Source organism: Diachasmimorpha longicaudata, chromosome 7 (assembly GCF_034640455.1).
Source record: "Diachasmimorpha longicaudata isolate KC_UGA_2023 chromosome 7, iyDiaLong2, whole genome shotgun sequence".
In the NCBI taxonomy this organism is placed as follows: domain Eukaryota; kingdom Metazoa; phylum Arthropoda; class Insecta; order Hymenoptera; family Braconidae; genus Diachasmimorpha; species Diachasmimorpha longicaudata.
The window spans coordinates 3,313,179-3,336,266 of record NC_087231.1 but is presented as its reverse complement, the minus strand read 5'-3'; the positions used below and the strand labels follow the sequence as shown (position 1 = coordinate 3,336,266).

Sequence of the window (23,088 nt, the reverse complement as noted above, 5' to 3'; positions counted from 1 at the left end):
CGGGGTGTTCGATTCCTTTTATAGTATAGTTTAAAATATTCTGTGCCAATATTTTCACCATCAACAAAACTTTAGAGTAAAACACATCCTCATGAGCTGTGGAGACTACGTAAACATCAGGAGGAATTTGAAATTAACAGAATGAGTGAACATATTACTAAACGGTGAAAAAAAATTGAAATTAATATTCGAACGGCTCAAACAAATGAATATATATCTCTTCATTTAATGGAACAATTAACAAATCTTTATGTAATCAAAAACCAGTAACGAAGTGGTAAAAGGAGATCAACTAAGAGAGATAATGGATTTTCTGTCATAACATTTATTGAATTTCTCAATTCGTTCCAGAAAAAAAAATCCAATGAAAATTTTGCTACCCCCCGTAGATTCTATGGTATTCATTAAAAAACTGATCAATAGACAGAAGTGACATATTTTATTTTATCACTTTGCTACTGAAACGTACCAAATTTCTGTTCAAGTCGGTAACAACCAAACTATTGATACGACTTTAAATCAAATAAAAAAAATAAAACGTCTCAAAATTCACGACCACAATCTCTTTTTATCCAAAAAATATACACAACGTGAAATAACAAAATGATGCAACCGATTACATTCCTCAATAAAAATGTACCCTCGTACTCTGCATCATCATTACGCAATTTCATATGATATTTTGCCATCATTTTCAGTTGTAATCAGACAAACGTTGATCATGAATAACGATGATGCATCATAAATAAAATTTTGAAAAAGCTATTCAAACAAAAATAAATATCAAGTGACTTCATCGGATGCTTATCAGTGTTACTATTTCACTTGGAAATAGCAGGCACAAAAAGTAATATAAGAGATTCGCAGAAATGTGGTTATATGAGACAGCCGATAGAAAAAAAAGCAAAAAGCTTATCCACCCGATAAGAATGTAAAGTTAGTCGGATGGGATGACCATGATACGCATGTATAATATTCAACGTTTTTTCACACTATATAATACGAGAAATTGTACGATTTTCTTCATACTATCAGACGGTGTAGGGTAGACGGTGAACATAAGAATAAATACAGAATCACGATAACAGTTCACGACCCTTGGCCTTCTTATCATCTAATCTCCCCAGAACGGCTTTAACTAGAAAAGCTCAGAGCGTTCGCCATCAGTTGGGTCTCGCAGTCTCTCCAAGTCAGATTTTTTTTTTATCCTGAGTTCTCTCATCATTAATCCACAAAATGGCACGTTGGTACTTGATTGTTATGGCTATTGCCTTCTTCATCTGCCTGATTGAGGTAAGTTCCATCAATTTTTTTTGTGACAAATATTGGAGAACATGATGAATAAAATCGTTTATTATCATATTTATTTGTAATTGTTAATTATGATGTGTAATTGCTAATTATCACGTGTTATTGTTAATTATCATCTGCAATTATTAATTATCATGTGTTATTCAGGCTGCTCCAGCCCAGGAGGATAACAACACCAACAAAGTCCAAGAAGATTTGAACAACGTGTATGAGTCATTGAAACAGACCTTCGAGAATATCTCCAAGGATCCCAAGATACAGGATTTGGTCCAGAAGGGCCGGGAGTTGCTGGAGGAATTAAAACAGGGAGCTGATAAAATCATCCCCAAAACCGGGAGCCCTCCCAGCTCATAAATGAGACATCTACGCTCTCTTCTCATCGCTGTAAATTAATTATCTAAGATTTTCTGTATCTGATAATTTTATGTAAGGGAACCAACAAATAATGAATGGAGTTTTTGTCTCACGATGTTAATATATGATATAGAAGAGAGGAGATATGGTAATTAAATAAAATCACAAACGATGGAAAGGTTAATGAGTTGTTAACATTATTTTTCCTATCACCATACAATTCCTTATCAGTGTCATTCGGTCTGGGATTCAGGGGGTTTGTCAAAGAAATAGTTTTTATTTGTCATTTCTGATTGGGAGCTCGAAGATGTTGACCCAATCACGTGAAAAATCTTGACTCATTAAACATGAGACCGCCTTCATTATTTTTTTATTTATAACGACAACAAAGCATGGCGGAAAGATTAATGGAAAATATAATCTAGTAAATTAAAAATATAAAAATATAAATATAATCTAGTAAATTCCATAGTACAATGCCAGCTTTATTCGTCTCAGAAACAAATCGAACTGATGTAATACCGACCTTTAATGAACTCTCTGTTTAAGGCGACGACTCAGTCAGAAATTTCAGATAAAATATTATTATTTTACGAGGAAAAAACATTTTTTTTTTTAATTTTATTATTCCATGTTTCGAACACATGTTATCGACTAAGAGATATTAAATTGTGAGATTGTGAAAAAATTCAACAATGAACAATGAAAATGAAATAAATTTCTGTCGAAAATTCGTAGAGATAAGTTTTCGAGGTAAAATATGGTAATCGTTTTTACCCAGGAAGGACGGGAGCCAATGAATATTCAACTATCCGTTGGAATCTAGTCAGGGTTATCATCTTTGCAAATGTGTGAATATAAGAAAGTTCTTTAAAAACATGGGAAAACCTCAGGAGACAAGGTCTTACACTGTGTTTGGAGAGAATATGAAAGAATGTGTTCCATGAACGAACTGCTGATACCCAGCACTTTGCCCCCAGTTTTACAGATAACAAATACTATAAAAGACAGACCACAATATAAAGATTACATCAGTCGTTTGTGTTACTCTGACAAAAAAGGTTTTGACAGTTAATTTTAATATTAAATGATGAAGGGTGCTTGTGCAATTATTGTCATTGGCTGTGCGGCCGTTGCATTTGGATCTCCAGCTGGTCAGCCTCCAGCAGCAGCTCAACCAGCTCCATTGTCAGATCTAATTGAACAGGCTAAGGCTGGCATCACCAATCTTGGACAGGAGCTTTCCAAACGTTTGGAGAAGGATAGCCAAAGTACCCTGGAGTCACTCAAGACTCAGAGCAGCTCATTTGCCAATAATCTCCAGGATTTGCTGAACAAGATCTCCGAAGATGTAAGTTGACATTTTGTGGACAATTCTGGGAGAAAAAGTGTCTAATAATATCTGACAACGACATGTTCTGATTCATTAGGTTAAAGCTAAGAGTCCGGAAATCCAGAAAGCTTGGGATGGAGTGAAGACCAAATTCAGTGGTGTTGTCAATGACATCAATGCCCAAATACCCCAGGCCCAGGAGCAGGCGAGTCAACTGGGAACCAAATTGACTCAAGGGCTCAATCTTCTCATTGAGGAATCCAGCAAAGCTGCTAAGGAGATCAGCAAAAGCTCGGAGACGGTCCAGGAAGATCTTGCCAAGTTCACCAAACAGGCGGTGGAGATCGCTGTCAAGACCACTAACAATCTGGACACTCAACTGCGACAATTGGCTGTCACCGAGGCACCAAAGGTGTAATATCTTCGAATATGTAACACTCAATATTGCAGATGATGGACCCAAATTAAAAAATTCTTCGACTGTTTGCTGTAAAAAATGTACTGTTCTTGTTGTAAGAAGCATATAAAGAATTAAATAATAATTTTCAATAATTGTAGTTATTGTATTTTTATTCTGGTACAAATTGGTTTCTATGAAAATATCCTTTTTGCTTTCGAATGGAAGTCTTAGATTTGACGGATTTTTGGATTCTCTAATTTCAGTTGCAAGTCTAGAATGTTATATTAAAAACGCGATAAAAACTATGTTTTTTGTACCACGTCTGTGTGTATGTGCTAAAAGATTCGCAATTTTGAAGATTCATTTTGAGAATATTGTAAAAAAATACCGTCACATTTGTGGTTAAAACATTGAATTTTCACGTTTTGTTAGACGCCATTAACCTCTACTTTGTTGCATCATTTCAGCTCAATTAGTCAAGTAGTTCATGCAATTAGCAACTTTTGTGTCAAATATCTCAAAACCTACTGCAAGGATTTCAATTTTTTTCAACATACTCGTCCCAGTGGATATCATACAAAATTATGAAAATAAGTATCGTCTCTAAAAATTGCGAGATGTCACCATTTTTCCATTTCTTAAATATTTTCAATATTCGAGACTCAATAATTTGATGAAAAATTGGGATAGCGAGTAAAAATTTGTTATGATCATGATTTTTATGGTATTAAAACATCAGACGTCGGATCGATGCAATCCGTCGGATGGTTGTTGCAATATTTATTGTTTTGTTGAAGCTCATGTTACTACTGGGTTAAATATATCTTTCCAAAGCCCCTGGTGAATGTCAGTACCACACTAACTCACATTGCGAATATCTACCTTTTCATTTTTTACATCGAATTGGTAGAAATGAAGGAAAAAAAAAATAATTAGTAGAAATGAAGGAAAAAAAATAATAAGACGTAAAGTATCAGTCACATCACTTCTGTCGAATAGCGTCGGTCGCCTGTTTGTTTGGAACTCTTTTTATTATTTGCCACAAAACTTGTAAGTTTATACAGCTTTTTTTATAACTTCAATTAATCGTCGAAAAAAATGAATAACGGTTGCGCTGTTGGTCACGGCAATCAGGTCCTTTGCTGATGGTAAGTCCCAGTGGTCTTAGTTCCACAGAATCAGGAATTGGTAGGAGTTGATAGACGAGCGATGCTATGTTAATTACGGCTCTCACAGCTCTGGAGGCTAATAACGTGAGAGGACTGTAGAACCGAGTGTCGGCTGATCCCGAATACGACAGAAAATTCCCACCCGGTGCTGCTGGAACCTGCTGATATTGAGAAAATTATCGAAATGGATAGGAGTCAGCCCAAAATATTTTGGCAAGTGCGGGGTAACTCGAAGAAATGTGAAGTCACTGAGTGGTAGAAATATGTGTAATGAAGTACGAAATGAACGGTCAAGAATTGAGATTTTACACGAAGAGAAAAGTCTGAAAAATTACTGTGCCGGGTACTAGAATCGAGATGCAATGGAATGTCTTTTACTCAGACATGAAAATCCCTATCAATACCGGAAATTTTGGAATAATTTTGTAATTAATGATTTGAAGCTTCGTAAAATTTACTAAATGACATTATAAAATATGAAGGTCCACCATCTTTATTTGAGGTTAAATGAAAAATTGATAGAATTTTTTTTTTAATTTCTAGATAGGTCGGTTTGTTTTATTGAGCCTTCCTTCATTTTTTACTGTGCCACACAGCAATTTTTCAGTAACTCATTGTGATCGGTTAACGATGAGTGTCGCACGTAGTCGATTATTGTCAACGTTGGGCTTCGTTCTAGGAAATGTTCCATCAGACCTTGAATTTTGACGATGTCGATATAGAAATTTTCTTAAGCCGATAAACACATTTTATTATGCGGTATTGTATTTTTTCTCAGAACTGCAGTTTGCGCCGAAATTGTAAAGCAGCATTGTAATTTTTCTCGGAATCACACGATAAAAATTGTCTGATTTTTCTTTCTGTGTAGTAGTCAAAGTACTAAATCGTTTGCCCGTGGGAAAAAGAATATTTTTTAAAAACTGTATGAAATAATAGACGAAACATTCAGAATTCGCCTAGAGAACACCGAAAAATAAAAATAAAAAACACTGAACTATACTTTAACTTTTCAAATAAAAATCTTCGTAATATTCGTATGATTTCCTTGTCTAAATAATCGAACAAACGGATACGGATTTTGAGCTAATTATGTCTGTGGCAGATTATCATTCGACTTTAAGTCCATCAATCAATAAAAATTTGCAGTGACTTACATTTGGAAACAACAAGATTATAACTGCAGATGCGGTGAGGATGATCACTCGGTTATTCATTGTCCAACTGAAACCGTAGACTAAGTTATTCGCAAATTTAATGTTATGCGTAAGGAAAATTTAAGTCAACTCATTTATGTTTCCCATCGTTCACTACCGGATGTGACTTTCCACGTGCGGAAGTTGAAATTTAAAAAATTGCAAAATTCACTGGTATCCGGTAAACAATAACAGATAATAAGTCCGGCATTCTTATAACATCACTTTGTGTGCTGAGAAAGAAGAGAATGTGTCAGTGTCAATTTGTTATATTTTGTTTATTATTGTCGGTACTTCTAGTTACATCATGTGATCCCTTGAATCCCGATATATTTAAGTATCACCCACCGGCGAGACAGGTTTGTTGAATTGATTGATTGAATCGTCCCCCATCACAAGACATTTTATTGCAGGGAATCGACAATATTGAGACTGATGAGGTCGAATGTTGACTATTTGATTCAAAATGTTCATTACTCTTATGCCCTCGGTGTTTCCGGAAAATTGTGATCCTTTTCATGTGATATTTGCCTCGAAGTCTCTCCAATTAGACAAAATTTAATCCTCTTCGAAAATGTTAGAGACGACTGGAACGTACCTTCAATTTTTTTTACTGTTCAATTTTACTGATATCCAAATATTTTTTTGACTCAGATTGTTCTGAATTATTTTAACGGTCCATGAGTTACATATCTTGAAGATAATATCTCACTTTAAGATTTAAGAGGGTACTCTCATGTGAACGTATACATTTTACCACTTTTTAGGAATTTTTTTTTATGCGACAACAAAATTCAATCATTTTAATTTTTTAATATATTTTTATTTGTATTTTGAAATGTACGAAAAAATTTTTTTTTTCGGTTTTTACATTTTTAATATATTTTTTTTTAATCAAAGTAGTCCCCAACAAAAAAAAGTAGTTCACTGGTCATGGTGATAGCGGCTGTTCATGGTGTCTGAGATAAAAAAATCGAATGGATTATTATTCAGTAGTTCTGCGGCTATCGTCCCTACCAAATATAATCAATTTCATTAAAAAAAAAATATATCGAACTTCAAAAAAAAATCACGAAAATCTTGTTCTTTTTCGTTAAAAATCGTTTAAAAAAAATATGAAAATATTTTCGAAAATAAACAATTCTGGTAAGGATGATAACTATAAATGAGTAGAAGAACATATGTCAATTTTAAAGCAATCGGTTGAATACTTTTTTTTGTAGGACCATGACAGTTTCAGAAAATGATGATTCGAGAAAAATGCGTTTAAAGTTTAAAGCCTGGTAGACAGTCGCTTACGACACGTCGGCGACTATGAGCTGTAACTTATCAAATACTATGAATTTCAGTCTGAATTTTTCACAGCATGTTTTCAATAGGTTTTACTGTCAAAATATTAAAAAAAATCGATTTTTCGAAGTGATCACATGAGAGTAACCCCTTAAAGATTTGAAACATTCCACTCGGAAAATTTACGGTTGTATTCGAAAGACGTTGCATAGTGGGAGAGAATGCCATGTTGCCAAATCAGTGGAGCCCTCGGATTCAAACTATCCAATACGGCCACTGGTCGGATCGGAGGGTTTTCAATTCAATTTTTTTCACTTATTTGACTGAAAACTTATCTTTTTCAATATTTTGAAAAAATCTTGAAAGCAGAACGAACAAACTTAAGTACAATGAAGTAGTTATACATGTCAACAAACGTTCTAATACTACCAAAAATGAAATTAAGATATGAGAACGCGGCCTTTATAGGAATAGTGTGTTATAATTTATTTTTCGGATTTTTAAAAAATAAAATATCCGGAAACTTGGGTGGAAATTGTGCTCAAAGTAAACGTTTGACCCTCCTCCATAAATATTGAAAGGGATTTTGCTAAATAAATTTTATAGCAAAAGCTATATACCTCTGGAATAGCCTGGCAGATTGCACTCATCTAAAACAGCTACTTTTGATATTTTGACAGCTGCAAGTGTACAAAATTTAAACTCCCTATCTCTATTTTTCATTAATTTATGATGTTCACAACGTTTATGATAAAAACTCAACCCGGCGATGTCTCCAAATTTTACCCAAAAAAATATGGACATTTCGATCGACTTTCTTACTTGGGTAACCCACCTAGAGTTCCCCACACGTGAAAAATAAGTCACTGTTGGCCCATTACTGGCGGAGTGTTGGGCTGACACAGCCAGCACTGGACCACCTCTGGCTCGTTCCTGGGCTCGTTCCTGGGCTCGTTCCTGGGCTCGTTCCTGGGCTCGCACCAAGGGAACATCACAGCCTCATCAGCTGTCAGAGTTGACCTCATCAAATTCTCAGTTGAATCTGCTCGAAATTTCCAATCAGGATGATAAAACATTTATATGATCATCTAGAATTTTCAGTGGAAGTTGTCCTTGCTCTTAAACTCCAAGATATTTCTAACTAAACAGGTTCCTGATGTTGAAATATACAGAGCAATATGCCATTCAACAGTAGATTACGCCCATCCTCTTCTTCTTTATTCCAGACTCGGTGCCAAAGAAATAATAACCGTAGCCGAGAGATCCACCCTCCGAAAATCATTAACATTCATCACCCCAACGACCCTCTCCACTTACCCTCGTTTACGAGCAGATCCAAATGGAACTCATCGTTGATAACCTCCACAAACTGACAACGAGTTTAGCTCTTAACAAACTGGACCCTGTTCAAGACCTCTGCCACAACCCAGGTAGGAAATAATAATTGAACGAACCCTAGACCAGACTTGAACCAAGACAAGCCCAGTCTGTTTCTAGACTGGCGTCATAGCTTGGGCTTAACGTAAAAAATGCTGGGAGTGAAACAAGAGGGAGCCTATGTTGGACCTCACCGTTGAACCAAGCTGAACTTTCCCAGCCCCTTTTCGGATCCACAGACAAGACATCATCATAATCATTGATTATCTGAATTTAGTGAGTTTTTTTTTCAATTGGATCTTTGGGAAGTTGGACAAATTTACTTAAAATTCCAATCCACCTTCTTGGATCTAGAGACAAGACATCAGTGGGCCCTCAGACATCATCATGAGGTCCTACATATTTATTTTATTTTCCGTTTATAATGTTATTAAACATATTTGCTATCATACACTTAAATATAATGTATAAAAAACTTTTATGTGAACCATACAAAATGTGCAGGTGATGTCTATTTAATTAATCAACGATTAACATAAGATAATTGTTGATTTCTTAAATAAAAATGGAAAATAGTCTACTCCAATGAATTTTCCATAATTTTATGACTCCATTGGTATGACCATCAGCTCATGCCAGACCCACTACAGAAAGCTTCAATCCTGGCAGCAAGTTTGAACCAGGCTATGAACTAGGCTCACTACTGTCCTTCGGGGTGACCTATCGAAATAACTTTGGCCCTAGATTGGCATCACCATCGGTTAAACCCGGCCTAGGGTAGGATATACCAGGCTTGACAGTTCAGAGTCAACCAAAGTCGGTCCTCCTGTCAATGTTTGGCAATCCCTACCGGGGAAGCCTGATCCTAGCATCCGGACTCATTACAACTACTCTCAGTCTACCTTATTGGAGAATCTCAAAATCATCAAAAGTGAAAATATGGGTTCAGGCTCCTGGGAAGCCTGTCCATCTCCATGGTCCCCAGCTCATGGGGACTCTGTCCATTCCCAAGAGTAGATTATAAAATTCTGTAACTCCTTACATCATTTCATCCCTTCATATTGTACCATCTTGCCAGACCTGCAAACTCGTGAAGAAACTATCGCTACTTTTCTTATAGTAACATTTATTTATTCCATGTATACTCTACTCGACTTTTTTCAGTGTATTCGCGGTGTCATGGGCCGACTTCTCCTGGTGATCAAGGAAAACTATGGAAGACCTTGGCCAGCTCAGCGTCCCTCAACCAAGCTTCATCAAGAAATAAATTTTTTTGATGATTTATGGTGTCTAGACTTCTCTTCGATGGCTTCCGAAAGATTAAAAATTCTAATGTCCTAAACTGGACTCCAACACGCGCCTCGCGGGTCCCGTCGTCCCTTTTTACGTTCTTTATCTCCAAGCATTTAAACTGAATGCTTTCTTTGTTATATCTGAATAGCTTTTTTTATTTATATCAGTTATCATCTATATAATATGTAAATACTTGGCTGAAGGCCTCAGGGGATGGCCAGTAGCTAATTCTTGCAGGAACTTGCCACGAATTTCGTTAAAAATCATAACAAAGAAGAGATTCCTGACAAACAATGTTGCATGACTTTTGTTAGAGTAAATAACATTTGTGATTTTACTATAAAATTTTAATTACAAGCAGTTATTCATATTTTTTTCCAGATTGGAAGACTGTCACTGCACTATGGACCCTCAGAACGACATCGGTACCACGAAGATTTAAAATTAGTGAGAAGCCACATAAAGCAATTGATTCAATTTCACCGAAATTTACGAAAAACTTACAAAGGATGTTTCGTATTTTAGATATCAATAATCCCTTGTCATTAAAAATTTTACGATTGAAATTGAAAAATGAAGAGTCAACAGTTTCACACTGAGGACAATGTGGTGGCAAATTTTTGTTGACACAAAATTGTAAACTTCAGCATCTTTGCATTCAACCTCGATTTCAAGTCAGTACAAATAATTTTTATACACATATCGGTTGTAGTCGCCAATAGTTAGTTGTCGCTTATTTCCAACAGTAAATTAACAACTACGAAAATAATATAAAATTCAGTTGGGTGAGGATGACTTCCCGGTACGTGATTATTGTGCCCCTCGCGACAATATTTACGGTAAGTTTGAGTAATTTCAAAATTTTAATGAAAAACTTCCTGCATTCATTTTTTCATGTTTGGAGGTGAATCATGTTATCAGTCGTTTCCATCTGATTTTTTTTGACGTAAGATTTTTTAAATTGACGTCAATTCTTTTGAAATGCTAGATGGGAAGAAGTGATGGACTCCACTGATAAAGAAAAATCATTTTATCAAGAGAATTTCATTTGGATCGATTATCATTGGATTAACAATTTTCAAACAAAAGTGAAACCCAGTTATCTTTTGTCTGAGATAGATTTGATTTGAAAGAAATAGAAATTCTCTAGAATTGAAATTTCTATTATTTAGTGGAATAACAAGATTTCATTCCATTTCTTTCCAAGCAAAAGTTTTCTTTTTTCTACAAATTGGTCGATGTACTTGTGAACGTGAATTATCATTATAATTAAATAAGTGATTATAGTAATCAGCAAGTTTCTACGTTTGTTCAAGTCAATTATAATTAAACGGAGAAATTCATATGGTGAATCAGAGAGGATATTGTCGGGTGGAAAAGACTTTGAGATTAGAATGAGATATCGTATTTCACTTTCCATTTATAACATTGTTATAAAAATCTGCTATCAAACACTTGAACTATAATGTATAAATAATTTGTGCGAATCATCCAAAATGATCAAGTGATTCCTATTTAATGAGTCAACTTCACATTAATCAACCATTGACACAAGACAATTGTTGATTTTTAAATAAAAATAAAAAAAAAATCGACTCCAATGAAATTTCCATAATTTTATGACTCCATTGGTATGACCATCAGCTCAAGCCCGACCTTCAGGGTGACCTAGCGAAATGACGATTGCCCTAGATAGCTATAACCATCACTTGATGCCAGACCTATGCTAGGAAATGTCAAGCTTGGCCCTGCTGTCGATGCTTGGCAGTTCCTGCCAGGGTTACCTCACCGCATAATTTTAGGATTAAGAGACAATGAACTTTCTTCAGTCCTCCCTTTGTCCTGATATGAGACAGAAGAAAATTTAACTTATGGAACTTTTATCCGTAGATATTCATGGTGGCTGGCAGCGAAGAATTTACTAAAGAGCATAAACATCTCCTGGAGAAGATCTCAAAGGTCCTGTCCGGGGATGAGTTCCTACCAGACAGTACGATGAAAAAACAGGAGACCTCATTGGAACGGACGGAGAAATTGAATCGACGATTTCGGAAGATGATACAAGCTGTTAATGTTCTCGGTCAAGTCGATAGTTTTATCACTGATCGTGCGAAAACAGTTGTCCGAAAACTCAACGCTATTTATGACGTCGACGATAACAAAAGGATGCGTAGACGTACCCATTAAGTAACTTTGATCAGTTCAGTGTTAATCAAATTATAATTTTGGAATATTTTGTATTATGTGACTTAATATATCTATATAACTATATATTCATTTATTTGCTAAATTAATTGTGTAAAAATGAAAAACAGCAGACGACCAATGCTATTGGCCAGAAGTGATGTGGCCGATCCTTTACGCGTTACTATTTTTTTTCTTCGTTTCTACCAATTCGATTGGTAGTATATGTCCAAATGGATTCGCACCAATTTAATGTCAAAAAGGAAAACGTAGATATTCGCAATTTAAGTCGCCAGGGGGGTTTGGAAATATATATTTAACATATTAATAACATAAACTTCAACAAAACAATAAATTTTGTGAGAACCACCCAACGGATTGTGTCCATCGGACATCTGATGGTTTCATATTATAAAATCGATGATTATACGAAATTTTAAATTGCTCAAATTGCTAAAATGGTGCCCACTGAGACGACTCTTTTGACAAAGAAAATGAAATCTGTCGAGTGGTTCATGAAATATTCAACGAAATAAATTCACGCAAAAGATGTAATATCTTTGGAATCCCCTGGCCGATTGTGTCCATCAAAAATGGCAGCCTTTTATATTATGAGAACTACAAGTATACAAAATTTCAACTTGTTATCTCTATTTTTTGTTAATTTGTTTTTACATAACGTTCATGATGATAAAACCTACAAACGACGATATCTCGAAATTCTACTCCAAAAATTTGGAGATTTCAATGGATCCTGATTGGACTCACTTAGACGAGGATTTTAAAAATACTGAAATCCTTGCAGTCGTTTTTGAGATCTTGAGGATACGAAGTTTTAAAAAACTGACTATAACTTAGGAACTACTGGACCGATTAAGCTGAAACGACCCATCAACCAAAGTAAAGGTCTATGATAGCTATCATAAGATGAAAATTACCGTATTTTTGACAATTTTATGGGATATGTAGGTCAAAGGAAGTTGGTCGTAAAGATACAAATGTTTAACAGATATCTATTTATCAATATCATCATACACTACTAAACATTACAGACTATGATCATAACTACACTTGATTTTAAGTTAAACAATGATTAGGGTGGCACTCTTTCCACACCTCGTCTACACTCTATACCTCTCCCTCTAAACTCGATCTCTCTCGTCTGAACTCTGACCCTCTAGTCTGAACTCTGACTACCTTCTGCTCTGGAGTAGACCCTAGCAGCGTCTCTGGACCTCGCTGGCTGGAAACGATGGTCCCCTGTCACATCTGTGGGTCTCATAAACCCCAAAACTATGACCATCTAGGTACTTCTATCGTACAGGCTTGCATCCCTGTCCCATCCATGTCTATTTCCAGGGTTTCTCCCATAAATAGCACCTATTGCTACGCCTACAATCTAATCTTATAGCATCACTTGGGAGAACTTTATCCCACGATTCTTAATCCTACTCTCAAATAAAACCATTACGCTCTAAGAATCTATTTCCCCAAAGCTAAATTTCCGATACAATTTTTTGAAAATTAATCTTCAAAATTGCGAATCTTCCAGCACATACACACAGACATGATACAACAAACATCGTTTCTTGGGTTTCATAACATTGTAGACAACTTGCAACTGAAATTAGAAAATCGAAAAATCAGTCAAATACAAGGCTTCACATTTGGAAGCAAAAACGTCCCAAATAGGTTGCGCAAAAATAATATTGTGATCCTATTTCTTCTTCAAATAATTGTCGAAACCAAAATGAATACTTGCGGAATTTAGCCTCTGTCACACCTAAATCTTTTGCCATAAAACAAAAAAAAATTAAATCTTTAAATTGCCGGATGTTTCCTTCACATCCGTTTTCTGCTACCGTCAGGTTTGTAATGATATACTATGATGATATCATTATCATTTTATTATCATTATAGTACGATGTTATTATCATCATCAGATTTAGGAATTCCTCTCTATGAAATGAGCAGAGCAAAATGAGCAGAGCTACTGTAAAACAAAAATACTGTCGCCATTTCCTCATCTGAACTCACCATCATCAACTCATAACTCAATCAACCCCTTGACCAACTCCTCCCGCAGCATTATAGCCAATACCCGCCCTACAAAACGTATTACATAACACCCCAATAGCCTCTAAAATACCCTGATTTACTGGCAATTAAATCCAAATAATCCGAATATCGCGGGAACAATCACTCCCCCAGATTAGGTTAGGTCTGTCTCCCGTGCCAACGCGTTCCGGTGTTGCATAAAAACCCATTTGCTATCCAAAATTTTCCTGCTCCACTTCGTCACCCCCAGGAAAAATCCCCCGTAAGTGTCTCAATACCTCCAAATTCCACTATTTATCTGACTAAAACGTTAAATGAATAAATATAAATGTCTATTAATGACCCGAGACTGAAAAACTAAGTGAACGCGTCCCTCCGCGGAATTTTCATGTAACGACACATGACTGCATGCTCGAAGATCTCTTCTCATTGGTCGATAAATGGCTACAGTGGAACGTTAAGTATCGAGGGGAATGGAACAGGCTGTGCTGTATAATTGTTCCGCAATTTTCACCGAGGCAAAGCAATAGACAGAAAAAAACGGGAAAAATTTGTCGTGTTACATGTAACTTGGGCTTTTGGTACAAGCGAGTTTACACACTTCCCGTTCACCACATGTTGATTGATCGCGTATTATTCTGTACACGACCATTGGAATATAATAGTTGTGGGTGTTGTACGGACAACATTGACGCGTGTTACACGCGATTCAGTTAAAACGAGTTATTGTTGATTCGAAGGAGTAATAAAATTTTATAATTAAGCTGAACCGTTGATACGGCATCCGTCAACGACAACGTCGAGCACCAGTAAAAGGTAGATTAACGACAATTCACGCTACATCGAGAGACGTCGGTGTTATTTCGTCTGGTCTAGTACAAAAGAAAGGGTGGCAGTAACATTGGCGTTTGTTGAGAAAAATAGAGTGAGGAGCTGAGAGAGTGAGAGTGAGAGAGAATGAGAGAGAGTGAGCGAGAAAGAGTAAGAGTTACGTCATCCAACACCATACATTAAAAAAAAAACGGACAATTAGAGAAATTATTTCTGTCCATTAATTGTTCCTCTCCTCCTGCTCTGCATCACAATTCTCTCTCAGGAATTATTTTTCAGTTCTTATGAATCCAAACTATTGACGAAGCTTGATTAGCCTCGACTATTTTTGTCTTGTGTACGAATCAAACGATAAGAGAAATTAGATTGACACAGTCGTAATTATTCGTTGATCATATCACTTATTTTTGTATTTATTTTATTTCTACATTCAGATTTAATTTGTTGTATTACAACATTTCTGTTTATAACCCCGCGAGTCAATTCGAAACGACACTACATCCCAAAGGCGCGTCACCAGTATAACCTAAAAAAAAAGAAATACAAAAAAAAAATTACTCGTTCGAAATCGTTCGAGGTGCTTTAACAAATCGAGCTTTACAGGGCACATTGACGGTGGACCTCACGCATATATCGAAGGACATTAGGGCTCTCATCAACAAGTGCTGAGAATCATTGTTCATTTTTTTTTTATTCTTGTTGTGATCAACTGGAAAAGACAATTTTTAATATACGGGTGTACGGTAACATTGTCAAAATTCCGGTCCCCACTAAGAAACGAGAAGGCGCTCAGCGTACTGGCGATAAGTATTCGCGATACAGTAGCGAAGATACTTCGTCTGGTAACAGAATGAATAACAAGAGGAAGAATCGTGCCAATCCAACAAGGTTCGTACTGCCATTGAAAAATCCCCTAAAATTACGACGTTAGTGTCCTAGGATTGTAATCGTTGATGGAGACAATTGAAATATTTGTTAATTACAGGTCCCCGCGGGCCCGGGGTCCCCAGGAGAGGACTCCAGTGGCAGCAGAGGGTGTGTACAACAACGCACATTTTATGCACGCAGTGACGAGCCACGTTGGTAATACAGTGCAGGTAAAATCTCCAACGTAACCTTGAAAATAGAAAAGAAAGAGGTATGTTCTTAACTGATGTGCCTTTTTATTGAAATTTTTTCATTCAGATTCAGACTCAGAATGGATCCCTCTATGAGGGTATATTTCGTACATTCTCAAGTCAATTCGAGGTTGTTCTTGAGATGGCACATCGTGTGGATAGTACAGGAAAAATAAGTGTTGACACTGTTGTCGAGAAGCTGATATTTAAACCACAAGATATTATAACAATGTCAGCTAAAGACGTTGATCTTGATTATGCTATAAGAGATACGTTCCAGACTGACACAGCAATTAGCAAATTTAATGGTACGATAGGTGAGAAGGAATTAGAGCCATGGGACGCACCAATGTCAATGAATGGGGATGAATACGATCTAGACAGTACAGCAAATGGTTGGGATGCTCATGAGATGTTCAGAAAGAATGAACAAATATACGGTGTACAGTCGACATTTGAGCCATCATTGTCTGGTTATACACTACAACTTCAGCGCAAAGAGACTAAGGAATTTAAGGAGCAGGAGCAGAAGGCTGCAGAAATAGCTAATGAAATTGAAGCACAGCCGACACACAAAGCACGCCTAGATTTGGAAAATGGTGATGAAGAGGAGCGTTTTGCTTCTGTAACAAGGCCTGCCAATGATGGTAAATATGTTCCACCACAGAAACGAAATAGTGTCAACAGTGGAAAATATCAGAAGACAAATCCACCAACTCCATCAGCCAGTCCAGGAGCTGCTAAGTTTAATCAACCATCACCATCGTCAAATATTAATTCATCGCAGACGAGTAGTTTACCTGTCGTTGGCACTGGTCATCCACCAGTTCAGGCACAACAGCAGCAACAGGGACAGGGCCAACATCCAGGCACTCATAATATAGGAATTCCACCAAGTGGTGTTGTTGTACAGTACAATACACCACCACCATTTGTTCCACCCCCTACAACTCAACCACCACCATCGATACCAGTCATTTCTCCTCAGCAGGGACACATTGGTTTTACCCCACAGCAACAACAACCTCAGCCCTCACAACCATCTCAGTCCCAGCAACCACCACCAAGCAAACTCAGTGTTGATAAACGTGAACGTCCAGGACGACAACAGCTCTACCAAGTCGATAAAGCACCACCCGCTCCATTTCCACAGTCTAATGCTGTGCCCAGTTCACATCAACAAGGCCCACCACCTCATCCACCTCATACATCGCATGCCTCTCATGGGTCTCATATGCCTCACACTCCCCTTCAGCAGCAAAATTCGTTGGACAATCAGAGGGGCGAATTACTGACTCCAAAACCTGATCACAGAAAAATATCAACACCTCGAGGACGTGATGAATCTCATGAGTTACGACAATTTTCATCGGACTTCAAACTCGCTGATACCAACTCACAGGACACTCCCCTCATGTCCAGAAAACAACAGATTCATCATCAGGAGCCACACACACCCCAACCAATACCACAGACTCATCATCAGCCGGTACATCAGCAAACTCCAGTTACACCTGTTCAACCTACTCATCAGCCAGTTCATCCGACACCTCAACTGCAGGAGGAGCCTGTAGTTACCAGTAAACCACCACCTGGTCCAGTTACTGTCAGGCCTACAACTCCACCTCAACCTGTACAGACAACTCCACCAATGCAGCAAAATATTGCTGAACCTGCTGTTGATAAAATCACCACTGCCTTCAAGAAATCAACCCTCAATCCCAATGCTAAGGAGTTTAATCCAAATCCAAATGCCAAACCCTTCACTCCCGTACGTTGATAAGATTAATATTTGTCATTTTTTACTTGAAAACATGTTAAATAAAAAATTATGGTTATAATTGCATTTTCAGCGATCACCCAGCACTCCAACACCAAGCAGACCACACACACCACAGACGCCTCAGTACTCGGGCGCTACAATGCCAGCTGCTGTTGTTATGGCACCAGCTTATGTAATGACAAGTCAACCACCAACCGCATTCACACAGCAACAGGCCCAACCTGGCGCAAGGTTCCGGAAGGGTCAGTATCTAGGTATCGTAGAACAATGAACATGGTTTTATATCTCATCTTCTTTCTCAACACATTTTATCCCGAGAGAATAAAAAGTTTCATATTTCCAAAGTCAAATTATTACTTTTCAACAGAAGAAACTTAACTCATTAGGTAATTTAGAGGAAATATTTCACTAGTGAAGTGGTAAAAGAAGGCAAGTCACTAACTATTAATCGGTTTTTGATGGATCCTGGAAAAAAAAAATCCCCAAGATAAATCTTAATTTTTCATTTTTTCAAGTTATTTGAGACATTTTCATTTCAAATGCAAATTTTCGAAAAAAGAGGATTTATTTTCATTAAATTATTCACCACATTCACCGTTTTTTTTATATAAATTAATAATTTGTTTTCTTTGGGGGAGGGAGGGCGGCTCCGTGCCGGACCCCGCCACGGGCTCTGCCCCTGGACCTCCGCTGTTGGTCTGTCACAGAACCCCTCTGCGTTAGTACAAAAAAAAAGAGGGACGGGGGTTTGGCAGGGCCGAAGAGTAACGAAGATGATATCCGTGAACGGGGAAATATTTTTTCGCGACCGTTTTTGATGAATATCTTGAAATCTGGGGATGACTGCAAAATTTTTATTATTACCGTTTCTGCAGGACGAATTGTGGGGGTCATTAGAAAAATATCATTATCTCTCCTAGATTCGAAGTTACTCGTCAAAAAAGTAACTCGAAGATTAGCCAGTTTATTTTCTTTTATCCCTTTGCTACTGGTTTAGCATCGAACAGCAACATTTTGGATGAGTTAATGGAAAATTCTGGTAAAGGTTGACATTTAAGGCCTGGTAATACTGGTTTCCGAACGATATCTACGCGACGAGAAATTTCTGAGAAAAATTATCGTATCAGCAGGATAAGAGAGACGCAAAGTAGTGATGAGGAAAAAAATTCAGTGCTGGTACTGGAAATTTAATTAGGATAAGGACGAAATTTTTCTCGGACTTATATAAAAATTTGGAGGAAATCTCCGGATATTTTACTGAAGAATTAATCTCAACAACTTGTAGTTTAACACCATTAGATATTTTTACAACTGAGAGATTGAAGTTTTTTTCAGCACTGGTACTAGGATCGGACGACAAAGTTGAAAAATTTCAAGACTTCTATTGAAAATTAGAAACTTGTCTACTCTCTGCACCAAAGAATGCGATTCCCCCAACGAAAGCTGTCAGAATATTAAGATTAAATCTATCACTATCTCCCGCTTCATCCAGAAATTTAATTCTTGAAAATGAATATGCCATTAATTGTAAAGTGTTAAAATAACTCAATTCTGGAGAGCTTTTTCGAACTTTTTGCTGAAAATCGCGTTTCTCTACTGTGATGTCCCTGTAAATATTCATATTATTGTTTACTTTATTCTTTCACCACCCAGTCGATCAAAATCACGTTCTTTTGAAATTGTGCGAGTATAAAAAAATACGACAAGTCATTACACAAATTAAGACTCAATTTTGCATCGACTCTAATAATACTTTAACTTTTATTAATTCCCAACTTTCGCGCTAAAAATCGTGTCTAATTCACATTCTTAAAAGTTCCAGATGAAGTTGATTTATCCAACGTCATCATTTTACAAAACAATTAACGGTGACCGCGATCAAAATTGACAGCCTTCGACCGATGAAAATAACTATGAAGTCACTTTTAATATATCATGAGGTGCCTTAAAAACGACAATTTGATACCAAACTCATTTAAAATACTTCTCACTCTATAATTAGCATCTAATTTCAACGTTTACTGCTCAATGTGCGTTAGAATTTAGTTCAATGTTACCATCATCATCATTATTTTCATTGTCCCTTTGTTCTGCACAATCGTTTATCTCTTATGAGGTGTGTCCTCTCAACTTTGCTGAACCGTTAATATAAAAATCTTATCCATTTATTTATTTTCGGGAAAATTTGGAGTTCGTAACAATCATTAAAATCATCTAGAGTATCTTAAAATTAAAAAATTAAGAATGTTTTCGCCTGATGCACTAAGTTGAGTTCGTTGGATATGAAATTTTTATTACTCTTGTACTCTCGAATTCTCTAAGATAACGAAAGTGACTCAATAATTATTTTCCCAAAATCTTTCAAAAAAATTTTTATTTGACTGAAACGTAACAAAGGCAATAACCATTTCAGTGCCGATGATGCCACACCGTGCTCCAGACATAGCATCCCAGATGCAGGTGGCAGCAGCAACTGGTCAGCCACTTCTAGCACCAGGTCCACTGCATCCATCCTTCCAGGTGCCTTATCCAGGTCAACCAGCGTATCAGCAAATGGTTCGAATGGTCCAACCACCACCACACATGGCAACACCACATCCCCATTACCATGAATCACCGGGACCCCAAAATCATGGAATACAGTACATTGGTCCACATGGCCATCCCCATCCTCACGTTGGACAACAACAACCAAGCCAAACTCAATCACCAGCAAATCCTAATCCACCACATACACCTGGTGCCTATAATCCACCTGGTACACCACAACCATCATATCCACAACCACCACCCCAGGGCCATGCATCAAGTTACCCAATAATGTGTCCACTTATTCCACCCCATCATCTAGGAATTCCACCGCAGCACATGCAGTATTTGCAACCCCAACCACCACCTGGTGCTCAACAGACTATACCAGTTATTCTACCACACAATCAGTAGCCGAGACGGAAATCGAGAAAATAGAGTCGTTGGTATTTTTCTTCACTTGATAAAACAAAGGAAACAAATTATTAATGACTAAATATCATCAACTAAAAATGTTTGTTCATTGAGAATGAGATGCGGACTAAGGATGGAGCAAATTTAATTTTATCACGTATTTTGTTTTTTTTTTCCTCTGATATTCTCAAATATGATACGTTAAAACTCAATCATGTTAACGACGTCCGGTAAATCATTGTTTTTTTTTCTTGAAAAAAAAATGGAGTAACTTCATTCCTCCCTTCACAATCGCCATCATTATGCTCAATTACGGTACCTTTCTATTTGTTTCCAATGGGTACTGAGCCTTGTGGCGTATTCCATTCTTATTCACTCATCTTTGATACATCAGAGACTCGGTGATGAACAATCAAGACGAGAAATTGTTAGATCATTATGTTGAGTATGATGACTACTAACAATTACGAATCTATTCTCTCGATAGGATAATTTAATGAAAAATATCGTTATAAAACCCAATGAAATATTCAAAGCAGCCATCGATGATGGCTTGACAAGCCATCCGTACTATTTGGGTTTTTGTTTTATAGACTTTGCAAGATAAGGTAGAATCACAATTATTTACCATAGTAAATTCATAAATGAAAACCAAGGAATAATTTTTATCATCAATCGACATTTTTTTTTTTATTAGAAATTTATTTGAAATATGAGTCACTTAAATTCTCCATGGCTCTAATGATTGAACAATTATTTAACTCGATATAATCTCAGTTTTGACAGAAAAATCTATATTAAAAAAATATCAGGATAAATAAAGAAAATATATTAAATTGATGACTAAGATCTGTTAAGAGTTATCATCAATTTTAATCGATTTATAATGCAGCTATAAGCTCAAGTAGATTCACCCGGATTATCATGTAGGCCCGCTGCGCTCTGTAGTTTGAAAACAAAATTAATAAAAATGAGTCATAAAAGAAGGCACTCAAAGGTTAACGAGGAAAAAAACGCTGCGACTTTTGTAATAAATCGAACAATCCAAAAGTTCGAATTTTATATCTCGAATCGACATCAACATAGTGTAATAAATAATATAAAGATACACGAATACGAAAATCGTTGGGATGTTCTACAATGCAAGAGGTGCTTAGTATATTTTTTTTCTCGCACCGGAGAATATCACATTTTGGGAAAATGCCTAGAATATTCAATTTGTCGAATAAATATTCGATGAGATTGCAGATAATGAGCTGCACTGACATGTGAAACAGACGCACTGTTCATCTCATGATATTGAGATTCTTTTTATTTCTCTTGTTAAGAAAAATAATGACACGAAAACAGGTAGTGACTATCGATTCACGATTTCATAACATTTAGATGCGATTGATCTCCTGTGACTTGAATGACACTTGAACTGTGGACATTCATGGCACGAAGGAAAATATCAGTCACATACCTGCGAATTCGCGAAGGTGTCGATGATGAAGTTATTAAAACCCCGAAGAGAGTAATATAAAACTAAATTGAATTGAAAAAAAAAAAAATTCTTGGCGAAACGTGTTCATAAATTTTGGGGGTGATTTAAATTGAGTATTGTCAACTATAAAAGTCTGATGGAAATCGCAATGATTTAAAGTAGGGCAACTTATTTGAAAATTAAATTTTAGGCGCGAAGTTAAAAACAAAATTAGCAATGGAAACATGAACATGGAAATGACAATTTAATTGAAGAAAAAATAAAAAATAAAAAATAAACTGCCTGTAAATGACAGCTGACAATGGAGATGATGTGAGAAATTGATGTATAGGGGGAAATTGTCACGTTGTGATGAGACGGAGAGAGAGAGAAGACGACATAAGAGAAATATGCGAGGATGAAAGTTGTGAGAGCTTTTAAGAAAATGCTGGGAAAGTGCTAAATGAAATTTTTTCTTCACGAGTTCGAGACGTGGCATCGTTGGACACAAATTTTTTATCCGAGAAATTGAAGATAAACGAATGGAACATCAAAATAAAGGGAATGAGAAGAACTTTTTGCATTTTTTTTCACCTTTTTTCAATTTTATTCTCCTGTTCATCTCCCAACAGAAGCATTGTAATCGGTGCATCGATGCAAATTGACTAAACAAATTTTTTTAACAATTCTAAATTTTCCCAGATCACAAATCTTAAGCTCTGTGCATAAGAACAGCTCGATTCGCCAAATATTTTTGGAGAAAAAAATTATTTCTCTTTCAATAGTTTTTGCAAATACATCCAAGATTAATCGGCCGATTTATAATTTTTTTCTCCAAAATGTTCGTTTTGATGCCCCTATGTAGGCCAATCAAAAGCTTTATACTCGTTCTCCCAAAATTTCCGATATATTGCCGATTTTCTATTTTTGCGAAAGAATTGTAGACACCAACATGACCTTTCAATTTCCTATTTTTGCGTTTCAGA

The 23,088-nt window shown here is 36.5% G+C and overlaps 3 protein-coding genes and 2 long non-coding RNA genes across 12 annotated transcripts; 4 read left to right on the top strand and 1 right to left on the bottom strand.

Moving 5' to 3' along the window:
- The first annotated feature begins 1,043 nt into the window (after positions 1-1,043).
- On the top strand, positions 1,044-1,849 carry LOC135164685 (uncharacterized). Its single transcript, XM_064125288.1, has 2 exons — positions 1,044-1,293; positions 1,459-1,849. The coding sequence occupies exons 1-2, from the start codon at positions 1,237-1,239 to the stop codon at positions 1,663-1,665; spliced, it is 264 nt and encodes an 87-aa protein (XP_063981358.1). The 5' UTR covers positions 1,044-1,236; the 3' UTR covers positions 1,666-1,849.
- On the bottom strand, positions 1,535-7,503 carry LOC135164686 (uncharacterized). 3 transcript variants are annotated; one of them, XR_010299366.1, is made up of 4 exons: positions 6,972-7,503; positions 6,065-6,719; positions 5,722-5,993; positions 1,535-4,728 (listed from the first exon to the last, which is right to left on the bottom strand). It is a non-coding gene; the product is annotated as an uncharacterized LOC135164686 (long non-coding RNA). The 3 variants fall into 3 exon arrangements; XR_010299365.1 differs by having other exon boundaries at positions 6,109-6,719; XR_010299364.1 differs by having other exon boundaries at positions 5,722-6,719.
- On the top strand, positions 2,682-3,555 carry LOC135164681 (uncharacterized). Its single transcript, XM_064125282.1, has 2 exons — positions 2,682-3,016; positions 3,096-3,555. The coding sequence occupies exons 1-2, from the start codon at positions 2,753-2,755 to the stop codon at positions 3,414-3,416; spliced, it is 585 nt and encodes a 194-aa protein (XP_063981352.1). The 5' UTR covers positions 2,682-2,752; the 3' UTR covers positions 3,417-3,555.
- Positions 7,504-8,486: 983 nt separating the features above from the next.
- On the top strand, positions 8,487-10,394 carry LOC135164687 (uncharacterized). The gene is made up of 3 exons (XR_010299367.1): positions 8,487-8,703; positions 10,102-10,167; positions 10,246-10,394. It is a non-coding gene; the product is annotated as an uncharacterized LOC135164687 (long non-coding RNA).
- A 3,724-nt stretch (positions 10,395-14,118) lies between these two features.
- LOC135164656 (ataxin-2 homolog) lies at positions 14,119-22,676 on the top strand. Of its 6 annotated transcripts, none has more exons than XM_064125222.1 (6): positions 14,119-14,224; positions 15,397-15,681; positions 15,779-15,890; positions 15,979-17,682; positions 17,765-17,948; positions 20,108-22,676. In XM_064125222.1, the coding sequence occupies exons 2-6, from the start codon at positions 15,644-15,646 to the stop codon at positions 20,635-20,637; spliced, it is 2,568 nt and encodes an 855-aa protein (XP_063981292.1). In that variant the 5' UTR covers positions 14,119-14,224; positions 15,397-15,643; the 3' UTR covers positions 20,638-22,676. The 6 variants fall into 6 exon arrangements, with proteins under 6 accessions (XP_063981292.1, XP_063981296.1, XP_063981295.1 ...); XM_064125226.1 differs by lacking the exon at positions 14,119-14,224 and adding an exon at positions 14,433-14,778 and having other exon boundaries at positions 17,776-17,936; positions 20,108-20,446; XM_064125225.1 differs by lacking the exon at positions 14,119-14,224 and adding an exon at positions 14,435-14,778 and having other exon boundaries at positions 17,776-17,948; positions 20,108-20,446.
- The last annotated feature ends 412 nt before the right edge of the window (positions 22,677-23,088 follow it).

Bases quoted from the DNA above. Each gene is read 5' to 3' on its own strand.
- LOC135164685 (XM_064125288.1), top strand. From the start codon at position 1,237: ATGGCACGTTGGTACTTGATTGTTATGGCTATTGCCTTCTTCATCTGC. The intron at 1,294-1,458 runs GTAAGTTCCATC...TGTGTTATTCAG, and splicing joins TCTTCATCTGCCTGATTGAG to GCTGCTCCAGCCCAGGAGGA.
- LOC135164681 (XM_064125282.1), top strand. From the start codon at position 2,753: ATGATGAAGGGTGCTTGTGCAATTATTGTCATTGGCTGTGCGGCCGTT. The intron at 3,017-3,095 runs GTAAGTTGACAT...CTGATTCATTAG, and splicing joins TGAACAAGATCTCCGAAGAT to GTTAAAGCTAAGAGTCCGGA.
- LOC135164656 (XM_064125222.1), top strand. From the start codon at position 15,644: ATGAATAACAAGAGGAAGAATCGTGCCAATCCAACAAG. The intron at 15,682-15,778 runs GTTCGTACTGCC...TGTTAATTACAG, and splicing joins AATCGTGCCAATCCAACAAG to GTCCCCGCGGGCCCGGGGTC. The intron at 17,949-20,107 runs GTATCGTAGAAC...TAACCATTTCAG, and splicing joins CCGGAAGGGTCAGTATCTAG to TGCCGATGATGCCACACCGT.